General features: G+C 46.5%; 1 protein-coding gene across 1 annotated transcript in view; it reads left to right on the top strand.

Moving 5' to 3' along the window:
- The window catches only part of kansl1a (KAT8 regulatory NSL complex subunit 1a), a 17,872-nt gene extending 6,130 nt beyond the window's left edge, over positions 1 to 11,742 (top strand). Inside the window, 13 exon segments of the mRNA XM_035663267.1 lie at positions 2,117 to 2,258; positions 2,976 to 3,059; positions 4,259 to 4,368; positions 4,899 to 5,040; positions 5,724 to 5,889; positions 6,438 to 6,593; positions 7,141 to 7,380; positions 7,562 to 7,716; positions 9,011 to 9,135; positions 9,283 to 9,340; positions 10,130 to 10,242; positions 10,335 to 10,587; positions 11,304 to 11,742. Coding sequence (XP_035519160.1) covers positions 2,117 to 2,258; positions 2,976 to 3,059; positions 4,259 to 4,368; positions 4,899 to 5,040; positions 5,724 to 5,889; positions 6,438 to 6,593; positions 7,141 to 7,380; positions 7,562 to 7,716; positions 9,011 to 9,135; positions 9,283 to 9,340; positions 10,130 to 10,242; positions 10,335 to 10,587; positions 11,304 to 11,513 — 1,954 coding nt within the window. The 3' untranslated portion in view covers positions 11,514 to 11,742.
- The last annotated feature ends 590 nt before the right edge of the window (positions 11,743 to 12,332 follow it).

A 12,332-nucleotide genomic window follows, 5' to 3' on the forward strand; every position in this document is an offset into this window, starting at 1 on the left:
AGGGTGAGCGGGAAAATGACCGAGGAACTTTCATCCGCTCAGTGACAAAAGGACAAACATCCTGAGCTCCCGGCCTGAGAAAGAGAAAGGAGCTTTTTCAGATATACCGCCTCAAAACAGCTGAGATTAGACCCCTTCCTGCTGCTTCGAACGAGTCTCCAAGGAACTTCCTTAAAGCCACGAACGTCTCAAGAGCAGGTGAAGAAAGGGCTGATGACTGGAAGGAGAGTCGACCGGTCAAGAAGGACCGCAGGAAGAGCGCAGCGTAGTTTTCAGTCCAGCAGCACACTGAGAACCTCCCCCCTCCCTCCCCTCCCCTCCCTCCTCCCTCCTCCCCCCCTCTCCCCCCACCGACTCTAACAGGAACAAGATTTTGCCTCCCCCCCCTACTTCCACACACAAAGCAGCAGCGGGCGCACATCTCGCCAGCAGCACATTCTCCATTGTGGCGTTGCAATGTGCAGGTCACCGCCGTAACCCCGGTAACCAACCCGTCCCCCCGGTACCACAGGACCTCGGTTAAGTAAAGTTAATGTCTCTGCGCTTGTCCATCCGTCACCTCTACAGAGGTCTCATCATTTGCTACTTTCTCCCACACTGCGGACCTGAACGCATCATCATTTGTTACGTTGGTCGTACAGTTTTATCAGAATAAAGTTTATTAAACCATCATTCAAAACCATTAATATTCCTGTTCTGATGATTGGAAACCGCAATCAGCACCAACAAACAGAAAAGCTAAAAAAAAAAAAAAAAAAACAAAAAAACATGTGAATGTTTCAATTGCGATGCCAAAACCAGTAAGAAAAAAGGGACCGCATTAATATCCGACGACACAGAGTGAGGACCGTGAACTGTCTGTTCCTGTTTCCTCGTCTTACATTCTTTTATGTTTGTTTCAGGGGTTAGATGGAGGGGCATTACGCCGGCCCGGCTCCCTCTGGTGGACCGGCTGTCCACCTGGGGAGTCACCGAACGCAGACCGGTGTTGTTCTGAGACGAGTGTCCGACGCACCGGCTCGTGGTTCAGTGTGGACTCGTCGTTGATTCTGTGTTGCAGCGAGGAGGCCGCACATTTTAAATGTTGTGGCAGTGAGAGAGGAATGAAGATGTTTGGGTGCTGACGTCCTCCCGCTCTGCTCCACAATAAGACGGATGCCTGGTTGGATTATTGGTTATCCCACTGTCTGCCACACTGCCCCCCCCCTCCAGTGCCCTGTGGCCTGGTGATTGCTTTTAAAGCCCGTCTGTTCCTCTCCAGCCTGCCAGAGCTTCCCAGTGCTTCTTCTACTCCCCTTCCTCCCCCTCTCTCCTCCCTCCGTCCTCCGTCCTGGTGCAGCTCTGAAAGCTGAAGCAGAGGCGGGAGTGGGCCGGAGAAAGTGCAAAGCAGTGCAAGGTCTATCTTTGTCTGCCATCTGAGTCATTTTTTTCTTCTCATTGTTCACCCCCCGTCACTGCAGCTCGTGTTGTGATGAAACAGCGCCCCTCTGCCGACGCCGGCGCTCGGTGCAGGAGCAGACATTTTCCTCTCGTGTCTGCCTTTGAAATGCCCATTCTGTGTGTCACACTGGTAAAATGGAGTACTCTGCTCTCAGCTGGCCTTCATCCTCTGCCATGAAGTCAATCCGTGTGATGAAAATCCTCGTTTTTATTTGTCTTCCACACTTCAGACGCGTCTCTGGTCGTCTGGTTTGTTGATTACAGTGTTTTTCCTGCTTCCAGCTTCGTATAATGCTGATTCACTGACCTCTGCAGTCCGACGGGGGAAATGCTCGGAAGATCTCTCACATGTGACCTAAATGAGCAGTTTCATTAATATTTAAATGTGTGACGGACCAGACGGTCACCGTTCCTGCCTGTCCACTTAAAACTGAGTCATAATCCTGTTCAGGGAAATAAACAGACTGAAATTAGGGAGAAAAACAAGTTTAAAACGGTTTATAACAGAGAGAAACAGAAACAGTTTGGTTTAATCAGTTGTTAAACTAGTTGCTGGTTGTTTGTCAAACGATGGACTAATCGTTCCAGCTCTTTTTAATCTATATAAATCCTTACATTTGTGCTGTATATTGTCTCGTCTGTAAAACGACCCTCACACCTTCTTTTTGACCCGCAGATGGAAGCGGGCGGAGAGCCGTTACACCGTGGAGAGAGCTGCTATCATCAGCCACTGGAACTGGCTCCAGGCCCACATCTCGGACTTGGAGTACCGCATCCGACAGCAGACAGACATCTACAGACAGATCCGCGCCAGCAAGGTCAGTCGCTCGCTCTGTTTGTTAAATACTGGACTACAATGTGTGATGTGTCTCTGATGGGCTGTGAGCAGTGAAACTCGGAGCTCAGGGCTCCAGACTAACTCCACTGGTAATACTGGTGCTGCTCAGCTGGTCGCAGTTTCTCTCGTACGGTACGATGCCGCGACGTGCTGCTGAACGGAGGCTGAACTCGTCAGGTGTTTTTAATCCGGTAAAACGGTGAATAAATGAACAAATAAAATGAATTAACTCAGACGTTGTAGCCTTTACGTGGCGCTGGGTGTAACGTAGTGTTCAGCTTCCACACTGGTCGGGAAACACAGAAGTTTTCCTCCAGGACGAACCCTGACTTCAAGGCTGAGCCGCTCTACTTTTACCCAGCAGCTGGGAGCCGAGACACGGGAACTTCCTAAGTTTTGAAGGGCAAACTGTGACCTTCACTGCCACTAGACAACTTCACTGCAAACCTTTTCCTCTGCGTCACTCAACCACACACACACACACGTGTTCCTTAAAGGAGCTCTGCTCTTATAACAGCGGTTAAACTCAGTGTGCAGCCTCTCCGGCTCTGCAGGGAGATCCTACAAATACAACCACGTAATATTTAAAAACAGTTGCAGTCTGGAGCCCTGGAGCTGTTTGATCAGTTCATAAATATACATATAAACACATATATCTTTGGGGTGGAAGTGTAACGCTCAGGTCTTGATTCTGTAGGGCTCAGTAGAGTTGGGAGGTGTTTCCCCCCGCGCAGTGTCTGCAGGTGGGACAGAAGTGAAGACAGAGCCTGTAAACACTCAGGTAAGCAGAGTGAAAGTCAACACGGGCCGCCGGGCTTCGGCCATATTCTGTCTGTAGGGGATGAACCAAACTAATTCGTTAATGTCCGCGGACTCCGAGGTAAACTCGTGAGTTTGAAGCGTTCGTGTTGTGTTCAGTCTCAGTATCGTCCTGTGGAGGTTGCTTCTGATCGTTTGTGGTAGTGATTAAAAATGACTATGGGGGGAAAGAAGCACTCGTTTAAAGAACTAATGAATCAGAAGAATGAGCCTTAAAATTGGTATAATTTAAGACACATTTAGCTTTAATTTAAAAAGCACCAGATGAAATCCTAAAAGCTTCAAACATTCTTATAAAAAACCTCCAGCACATTCATGTTCGTCTGCACGAGTATGAAACATATTAATAAAGCTTGCTGCAAAAGAAAAGAGTTTTCAGGAGTGAATGTATAAAGCTGACAGTAAATATTTGACTAAACACGCCTTCATTCAACACTGGATGGTATATTGGTAGATGTGTTCATCCTGATGATCAATGAAACAGTTGGCGTGTTTGTTCTCGTCAAAGCATCTGCTGCAAACGAAATGTTGAATGTTGACAGGAAATTGTGTTTTTAATCTGTCTCTCCGGTCTGAAATGAATCAGACAGAACTGCTTCTGTGTAATAAGCTCGTTCAACATTCATTTACAAATCATTCATCACACCATCTCTCGTCTCTGGGTACGTTTACATTGTTTGCACCAGTGTTAAAACCAGTCAAACCAGCACGACTGCAGGAGTGGCCTCTGATCCTGGTGGACTCGTCACGCAGTCACTTTTAACCTCGTTAAATACTGTGATTTTTCTGTCTTTCGCTGAATCACATTTAAATTAAAACAACTTTTAAATCCAGAAGAATGAGTGGAATTAGAGAGGCGTCTCCGATAATGTCAGTCTGAGTGAAACCATGTGTTCGTCTGTGTGTGTGTGTGTGTGTGTGAGCTCCCAGCGATCTTGATGACTGAATAGGTTTTTAGGTTTTTGGGGAGAGCCCAGCCCTTTCTTACAAATGTAGACTGAATAATTTAAAGCCACAGGACCGGGGGAAGATTCAGTTAGTCTATTATGTAGTTTCCTTGAATATCTCCCGTGTTCGCCGAGCGCCGCTGGTCAGCCTGCGCTGCTGTGCCAGTTTACCCGAGGTGTAATCTCACTGGTTTTGTCTTATCTCTCGATGCAGGATGTTGGTTCAGAGCGGCTGGAGCACACAGGCGCCGCCCACATCACCAGCGCAGACGCCGGCCCTTGGAAAGGTCAAAACGCACAACCGGTGAACGGCGTCCTCAGCAGGTACGGCTGATGAGTGACGGTCACACCGAATGATGAATTGGCAGCTATTGTTTGTCATTTTTCAAGAAAGAAATACTGAATGTGACTTTAAAATGTGGGAGTTAATGTTCTTTTATGTGTCGCATATGAAAGTAAACTGTGTTGTTACTGTTACTGGATGAAACAAGCAGTTTTACAGGCCTGTCAGAAATTACAACCATTATTTTTCACTATTTTCTCACATTTCAAAGACAAAATGATTCTTTTTTTTTTGCAGATCTAACGTTACCGCTGCTGCTGCATCTTAAACTGAGATTAGGTTGTGAGGGTTTTACTGTTCCCTGCTTAAAAAGCGAATAAGATAAACATGAGTGTCTGTTTTCATCGTCAATATTCACTCACGCTGTTCAGAGACTAAAAATAGACGCCAACACGTCCCCGATCGTCTTTAATTAACTCGGCCGTCACTTGAGACAAAATGTGTTTCCATTTAATTTGAAGGTGTGAGATCTGTGACCTCATGTGTGCTCTGTTGGTTGTCCTCGTGACAGGATGGCGGAGAGTGCGGACGCCAAGCACCAGCAGCCGTCGGCCCACGACAGCACATGTGTGGCTGCGCGTACGCGACCACTAGTCGGCTGTCGACGGCGGCGGCTGATTCAGCCCAACACGGTGCCCAACCTGAACGGCAAGGTGAGCGTGCTGTGTTGGTGTGAAGTCACTGAGAGACGGTTTTATTCTGTGTTCGGGCTGCACTCACTCATTAACTCCTCAGTGTGTAATAGCTGAGTAAACAGGAGATGGATGACTTGTTTATGAAAAACTAGGGCAAACAACAAAGAAGAGTAATCGACCTTGTGACGACTCACAAGTTTTAGTTAAAATAGAAACATTGGCCGGTTGTTTATGACTCCTCCCCCCCCACAACACTACAGCTCACTCTAAATACATGAATGTGTTACTGTAAGGCCTTATCATGTCTGATTCTCACTGCTCACATTTTACCAACAGAATGAGATTTCTTTTACACTAACAGAACAGTTACTCTGTGATACTGTTAATTTACACTTTCAGCACAGGATTGATGTATAATTTATCATTTATGTATTTAATCTGGTTTTTAAATTATCCTGCAATTCAGCGCCAAGTAGAACTAATAAAACCATTTCTGAGAAATACAGGAAGTCACCAAAAAGCCTTCAAAGAGGGAAATGTGTTCTGGGCTGACTCACTTTAAACTCCTGCGGCGCATTAAACTACAGGATTTCTGGCAGCCATTTGTTCCTCTTGTATGTGTTAACGTTACAGATGAATCATGAGTATTCACAGCCGAGCTTTACGTGGTTTTTGCACCGTGACTTTGTGTGCACCCACAGGCCCAGAGAAGCAGCTGTCTCCAGTGTAACTGCAGGGTAAACCCCAGCTGTGTGATGTGTGGTGGCTGGCCCACCCCCAGAGAGGACCCTCAGTATGAGCTGCCCACCCTGGAGCGCCTGTCAAGACTGGATCTTGGCGTCCACCCCATCCTCTCCTTCCCTGACGGTCAGTGCTGGGCTCCTCGCTCAGAGCAGAACTCAGTTTACGCAGTCGTTTCCTACTTTACATCTGGAGGGGAAGACAAACAAGGAGTGGCTGCGGAGAGAGAGTTCTCCCCAGGAAGTTCTGAGGGAACATTTTCAGCGATTTAGACAATCTTTTCGATCTGTAAAGGGTGTCATATTCCCCTGAATAAGTGTTGTTTGCTCAGCGTCTGGCTCCCTTTACCATTCAGGAAGAATAATAATAATGTCCCTTTTGCTCTCACATTTTTGTTTGGCCTTTGTTTTTCCATGTCAGTGCCTCTTTGTATTTGTTTGAACTCAAATACAAAACTGCAACAGACAGATCAGAGTAGTTTTCACCACCACACGACAACCGTGGATTTGGCTCGTACAGGAGATTGCCTATGGCTCATTATGAATCTTGCATGCCACTGTGAATTGCTAATGTTGGACTACAGATGGCAGATCCGAAAGTATCCGGCTTCACATGCTGGGTGAAATGTATGGTTTTAATACTGAAGCCTCCCTTTTTGTTTACTTCTCCCTCAGACGTTTGTATAGGCCTACGTCTGCAGCAGGTGATGAAGAGCCAGTGGCAGAGCAAGTCACTGGAGAGGAGCAAACCACTGAAGAAGCTCTCCCTCAAACATAAGCTTTCCTCGTCCAAAGAGAAGCACAAGTTCACCAACTCACTTATGGCAGTCAGTAAGTACAAACGCTACCGAGCCAGAGTCTTTACACCCCTCGTGTCTGCGCGGTGAAACTTCAGCATCTGTCTGCAGCTCCTCTAAAGAAGCTCTGGAATTAAACTACCTGAAAAACGAGACTCCAAGACGAGGATATGACTTATCATCACAATACATCAGCATTAAATGAGCCAGGAAATGATTAAATCTCATTGTTATTAAGATGTTATTTCGTCCTACTTCACAGTAACAGAGTTTATTGCAGGTCGTTTTTCTTTCACAATGTTTGTCCCAGCAACCGTTTGATTTCACAATGAGACCGCTGTGTGATTGGCTGTTGTCGCTCAGCCCCAGTAGTAACACTTGTTGTTCTTACAGGTCTACAGTAGCCTTTAACATGCATACATTTCATACCCAGTGTTGTGAGTCTTTGGGGCGGCTTGCAGACGCCCAATGGAGACGTGTTCCCCCAAAAAAAAAAAAAAGAGAAAGAGATTTAAACTGAAAACATTCACTCTGAAAACTTGCTTCAACTCCCCGTCTAATAATAATGTGACTGGTTCCTGGCGTTGCAGGACTGGGCCACTATAAGAACCGTGCTGAGAAGCCAAGGACGGTGGACAGCAGCGTGGGCGGCGCCGGTGGTGTCGGCGGCGGCAGCAGTGCTGTTCTGAACGCAGGCAGGCTCGAGGGCCAGGCTGTGTGCAAGGCCGAGCGTCTGCAGGCTCTCTCCACGCCGTTAGGGCCCTTCGACAAGAACTACAGCCGCAAGAGGTTAAGAGAGCACTCGCTGGACAGGACTGACTGTGAGTCTTTTGTGAATGAAGCCCGGCTCAAATACTGGGTGGTATATTGTTGGCGTTAATGCACTCGTTTTAAATTAATGAAGGTTCATGGTGTGAAAAAAACATTTGGAACTCGCAAGTGATGAGTTTGTCATGAAAGTGAGAAACTGAGCAGTCATCTAAATCTGCCTGTCTCCTCCAGCCTCCCCCAAACTTTTCCTGGAGTCGAGCAGCCCCTGCCCAACTCTGGCCAACATGCACCCGTCCCTTCACAGCCCCCTCACACGCCAGCTGTCCACGTCTTCAGAGAACTCCACGCCGCTGGGCGCCAGCAGCCAGAGCATCCCGAGCACACCTGTAAGAAAAACACTTGGACGGCTTCTCACTTCTTGTTTTCTTGCTTCATTACCTGCTAATGAACTGGAACTCCAGTAGGGCTGCCCCCCCCCTCCCCCCTTTAGATGGTGTTGATTCAGATCATCTGTTATGGAGCTCCCAGTTGACACGCCCCTTTTTATTTCGACATTATTTTGTGTGGGAATCTCTGTTTCACACGGCAGATTACAATCGTGTTTAAGGCGGTTACAGGTGAAATGTGAGACTGCTCTGCTCTTTACTACCTCTAACTGTGGTGAACAGAAATCAGACACTGTTGACATGAGTGAGTGTGATAAGGCGAGCGGCAGGTGAGAAAGAGAAACTAAACTCAAACTCAAACTTTATTTGCTTGTGGATTGTTTTTTGACTTTGCGGTTACTGCAGCAGGAAACAAAAACACTGCAGACACAAAGTCAGACAGTCGTCAGACCGGTAGTTTCACGTACTGCTCGGCTCTCGTCCTCCACCAAGTGGATCTTTGCTAGTTTGCAGACTCGAACAAGGAATCCGTATTTAAAGGAGGATACTGTTTTTAATAGTGATCATAAACATTTTAACCTCTTGTCTGCTAGAAACCCCCCTCGACAGTTACACATTAAAAAACTAACTGTCGACTAATTTCCCAACTTTTTTCCCTTTTCTGTCATAAACTCGTAAACTGACCCCTGAAGTGACATTTTATAGATATTTAATATTATATTCAAAACCACAGTGAGTCTGAACAGTGAACTCAGTAACTGTAAGAAGTTAACCACAGAGTTTGATGAAGCAGATTATTTCCCGTTTAGTGAACTTTTTATACAAGTCTCTGTCTGTATTATGGATTTTTAAAATAATTGTAACACTTAATGATTCCTGATGCTTGGCCGTTGTTCTATTAGACAATCTACATTAAGTTTTCCTTCACATGAGTGAACACGATGCTGAGATACAGACATACTGAGGCCTACTGGGTATATTTCAGTTTTCTAGCACCGTCTCGACTCTGAGAGCGGTTGGTTAGTGGGGATCATCCAAATCCTATAATACGTTGAGTTTATGACGTCTCCAACACAGGAAGTAGAAACCTTTAATATGTTAACATGAATGAGTTGAAACTGTCCCAGAAATGCTGCTTTAAACCTTCTGTGCTGTTCGTATCTGAGCTCCTACGTTTGGTGGCGGTGGCGTTGGATCGAGTGTGTCTCTGTGTACATCCTGTGTGAACCACATACATCCATACTGAATCCTTCACATGCTCTTTTGTCCCCCCCCTCCCTCCACCTGCCCTCAGCAGCAGCCTATCAAGAGGAGGCGGGGTGAAAGCTCCTTCGACATCAACAACATAGTGATCCCCATGTCTGTGGCGGCCACCACCAGGGTGGAGAAGCTGCAGTACAAAGAGATTCTCACACCCAGGTAAACACCTGTGAGACGCTGTGGGGGGGCTGCGTGAAACCCGCCACCAGCCCTCCAGTTGGTTTCCTCTTTCAGTGTATTTATAGTCTTCCAGTGGTTATTTTCGAGCGGCTGGTTTCCTGTGCTCACCTTCTGTTTCTGTTGTAGTTGGAGATCTGTGGACATCTTCTGTCAGCCGATAACTGAAGAGGAGAACGAGCGGGAGGTCAGTGTTTATCTCTGTCCCAGGTATTTATCTATCAGGTGTCCCACATTAAGACCCATCCCACATTATTAAATCCTCAGGTGTGTGGTTGTATTTAGTGTTTAATGACACACAATATCACCTGGACTTTAAGAGAGAACAGCGACACCTGGTGGACAAACACGCTCGAGGTTGTTTCCTCGTAGTGAGTCTGGAAAATCCCCAGCTAGTGTTTGTACTCAGACCTTACGTAAGATCCATATGTGGACCTTTAAATACATTTATTTTTAATTGATTAATCCAGATATCCAAATGAGATTATAATTATTATAATAATTATTCTGTCCTGCTGTGATTTAAGTGTCAACTACTTCCTGAACCTGATCAGTGATTCTTTAAACAAACAGCTTCTGGTTTTTCCTAAAATGGTAGAAAATGCCTGAGAATGAGCATGTCTGTGTATATTTTGGTGTGTTCTAAACATAATAAAAACCCTCCTTTTTATTGCTTATTCTGGTCTGTTTCTGCCATTTTATTTAAAAACTGTTGTCAAATGTGTCCAAAGACTAAATATAGTGCAATAAGAAATTGGCTCCATCTCAGAAACTACAAGCAGCACAAACAAGTATTTGATATGTATGAACTCATAACTAAGATATCCTCACATATCAAACAATATTCACATGGAAAACGTCCAATAAACACTCTTTATTATACTGAACATAGTCTCAGTGCACCGAGGCTGATCAGCTGATTAAAGGACTAGTTGCTGAGCACGTTCGAGGTCCTGATGGTTGTTTGTGTCTGCAGGTGGAGGACCTGACCGACGCGGCCTTCACTCAGCACCATCAGCCCTACGAGGACCAGGAGCGCTCCCGCTGGACTTGGATGGCTCTGGCTCCCGCTAAGAGGAGGGGCAGCAGGTGACCCCCGCCCCTTCACACACACACACACACACACAGAGTGACACACGAGGGTTTGGTTCTGAACTGCGGTCTGTCTCGTCCCCCTTCAGGTCGTACAAATCTGTGGACGGGCGGACCACGCCGTTGCTGTGCGGGACCAACCCTCCCACCCCTCAGCCTGCGTCCCCGGACCCGGGCCACTGCCCCATGCTCCACGACTACAGCCACGTGCCGTCGCCCATGAGTCCAGCCAGCCCCGACACCACCTCCAACCCCCACACACCCTGCTCCAGGGACTCCCATCGGCTGCTGTCCAGCGAGGACACCAGGTGCTCCACGCCGGACTTCACCTTTGAGGAGCGGGTACGTCACTGTGGTTGGTTGAGAGTCGCCGATATACGAGGCGGCGTAACGTCCTTTCTCATAGCAACAGTCGCTGTGTGTTTAATGGTAACGGAGAGAGAAGAGAGCTAAAAGGTGGAAACAGTCAGCCCCTCCAGGATTTATCCGGCTTCCTTTGGGTCTAAAACACCTGATTCCACGTCTGCTCTCCTGCGACACGTTACGATGTTTTTAAGCTTTTTTTGCGATGAAATTGAGAGAGAAACTTTGGAGGGTAAATGTGAGACGTCGACTTCTTCACAACTACAAACAAGGAAGTGAGTTTGGCTCAACAGTCAGTGCAGGAAACTACAACAGATTGGCAGAAAGGGTTTCAGGGTTGATACAACGGTGTAAAACAAACGGTGTGAAGGGAAATAATACATAAAAATCTCTGTGTGGACCGATAAGTGTACACTGGGAGATGTAGGAGATAAATATGTTGTTTTAAGAACCACGATTGCTTTTAGAAACAACTGGAAATACAAATATCCTGGAAAAAGTTCATGTTATTGTATTTTACTCTCTTAGATTACGTAAACCTCGGTGTTTTGTTTGAGACTGACTGAAAACCGGGGTTACCTGAAGCGTAACACATTCGTGGCGTTCTGTTAGTTAGAGGAAATGAATGCTTTAACCACCTGTAATGTGTAATCATGTGACCCTGATAATAACGTCCTGTTTGGCGTTCTCTGCAGACGGTAGCGCCGTGGGAACGTCGCAGCTTCCCGTTGCCAGAGGACCCGGCCCCGGAGCCCGAGGCGGAGAGCGACCACCACATCAGGCCCAGAATGCGCAGCATCTCAGGTTGCCGAGCGACAGCCTACGGACGTCTGGATTCGGACGACGCGGAGCCGCCTTGCGAGGACGACGGCGGCCCCAAACACAGGGCCTCCACCCACCGATGAATGACTGACAGGCTGAGGTCCTCTCCCTCCTCCTCCCTCCCTGCCTCCCCCCACCCACAACCCACAGCTCCTCTCTGGCATTAACAAGCAGAACCTCAAAGAGCAGAATACGATATGAAATGGGTTCCTGTTGTTTGATATTCAAACATCAGTCTAATACTTTTCACAGTTTTTAGTGAACATTATGGAGATAGAAGCCTTTCCCTACACTTTGTTTTTGTCACAGGATTAAAAAAAAAGGATAAATGTAAAAAAACAAAAAAAGTATAAAACAAACACGTTACAAAAAATGTTTTCTGTAGTAGGCTAAACAATGTACATGGGGGGGCTTAGTGGTGTTTCATATGTCGCGTGTACACTTGTAGCGCACTATGTAGCGGACTCCTCAAAATATGGCCAAAGGGTGTTTTCTATTGACTAGTTTGCTTGTAATTCCCATGTACATTTTTAGTGGAGTGACAAATAACAAAACAAGAAAAAATACCCCCTCTTCCTCCTCCTCCTCTTCCTCCTTCCCTGCCCTTCCTCCTCCTCCTCATCCAAATAAACAGGTACATTTGAGATGTGGTTCCCTCCTTCTCCCTCTAGAGGTCGCCTGAAATCACCAGAGCACTTCTCCAACTGCCAAGTCTCGTTTTGTTGGTTTGTTTTCTCGCTTTTTTCTTTTCATTGTTTGTTTTTTTTTTTTCATTCCTGAAACATGTTTTTATTTGTATCTGTCCGTTCCAGCGTAAACACACTGTGTGTTTTTCTTTTTGTTGTTTTCAACTAGTAAAAAAAATCATTCCTTTTTACAGCCTCTCTCTCTTCCCCCCCCCC

Source organism: Morone saxatilis, unplaced genomic scaffold, assembly GCF_004916995.1.
Source record: "Morone saxatilis isolate NCDOM2014 unplaced genomic scaffold, NCSU_SB_2.0 Contig1, whole genome shotgun sequence".
NCBI classification, from domain to species: Eukaryota; Metazoa; Chordata; class Actinopteri; family Moronidae; genus Morone; species Morone saxatilis.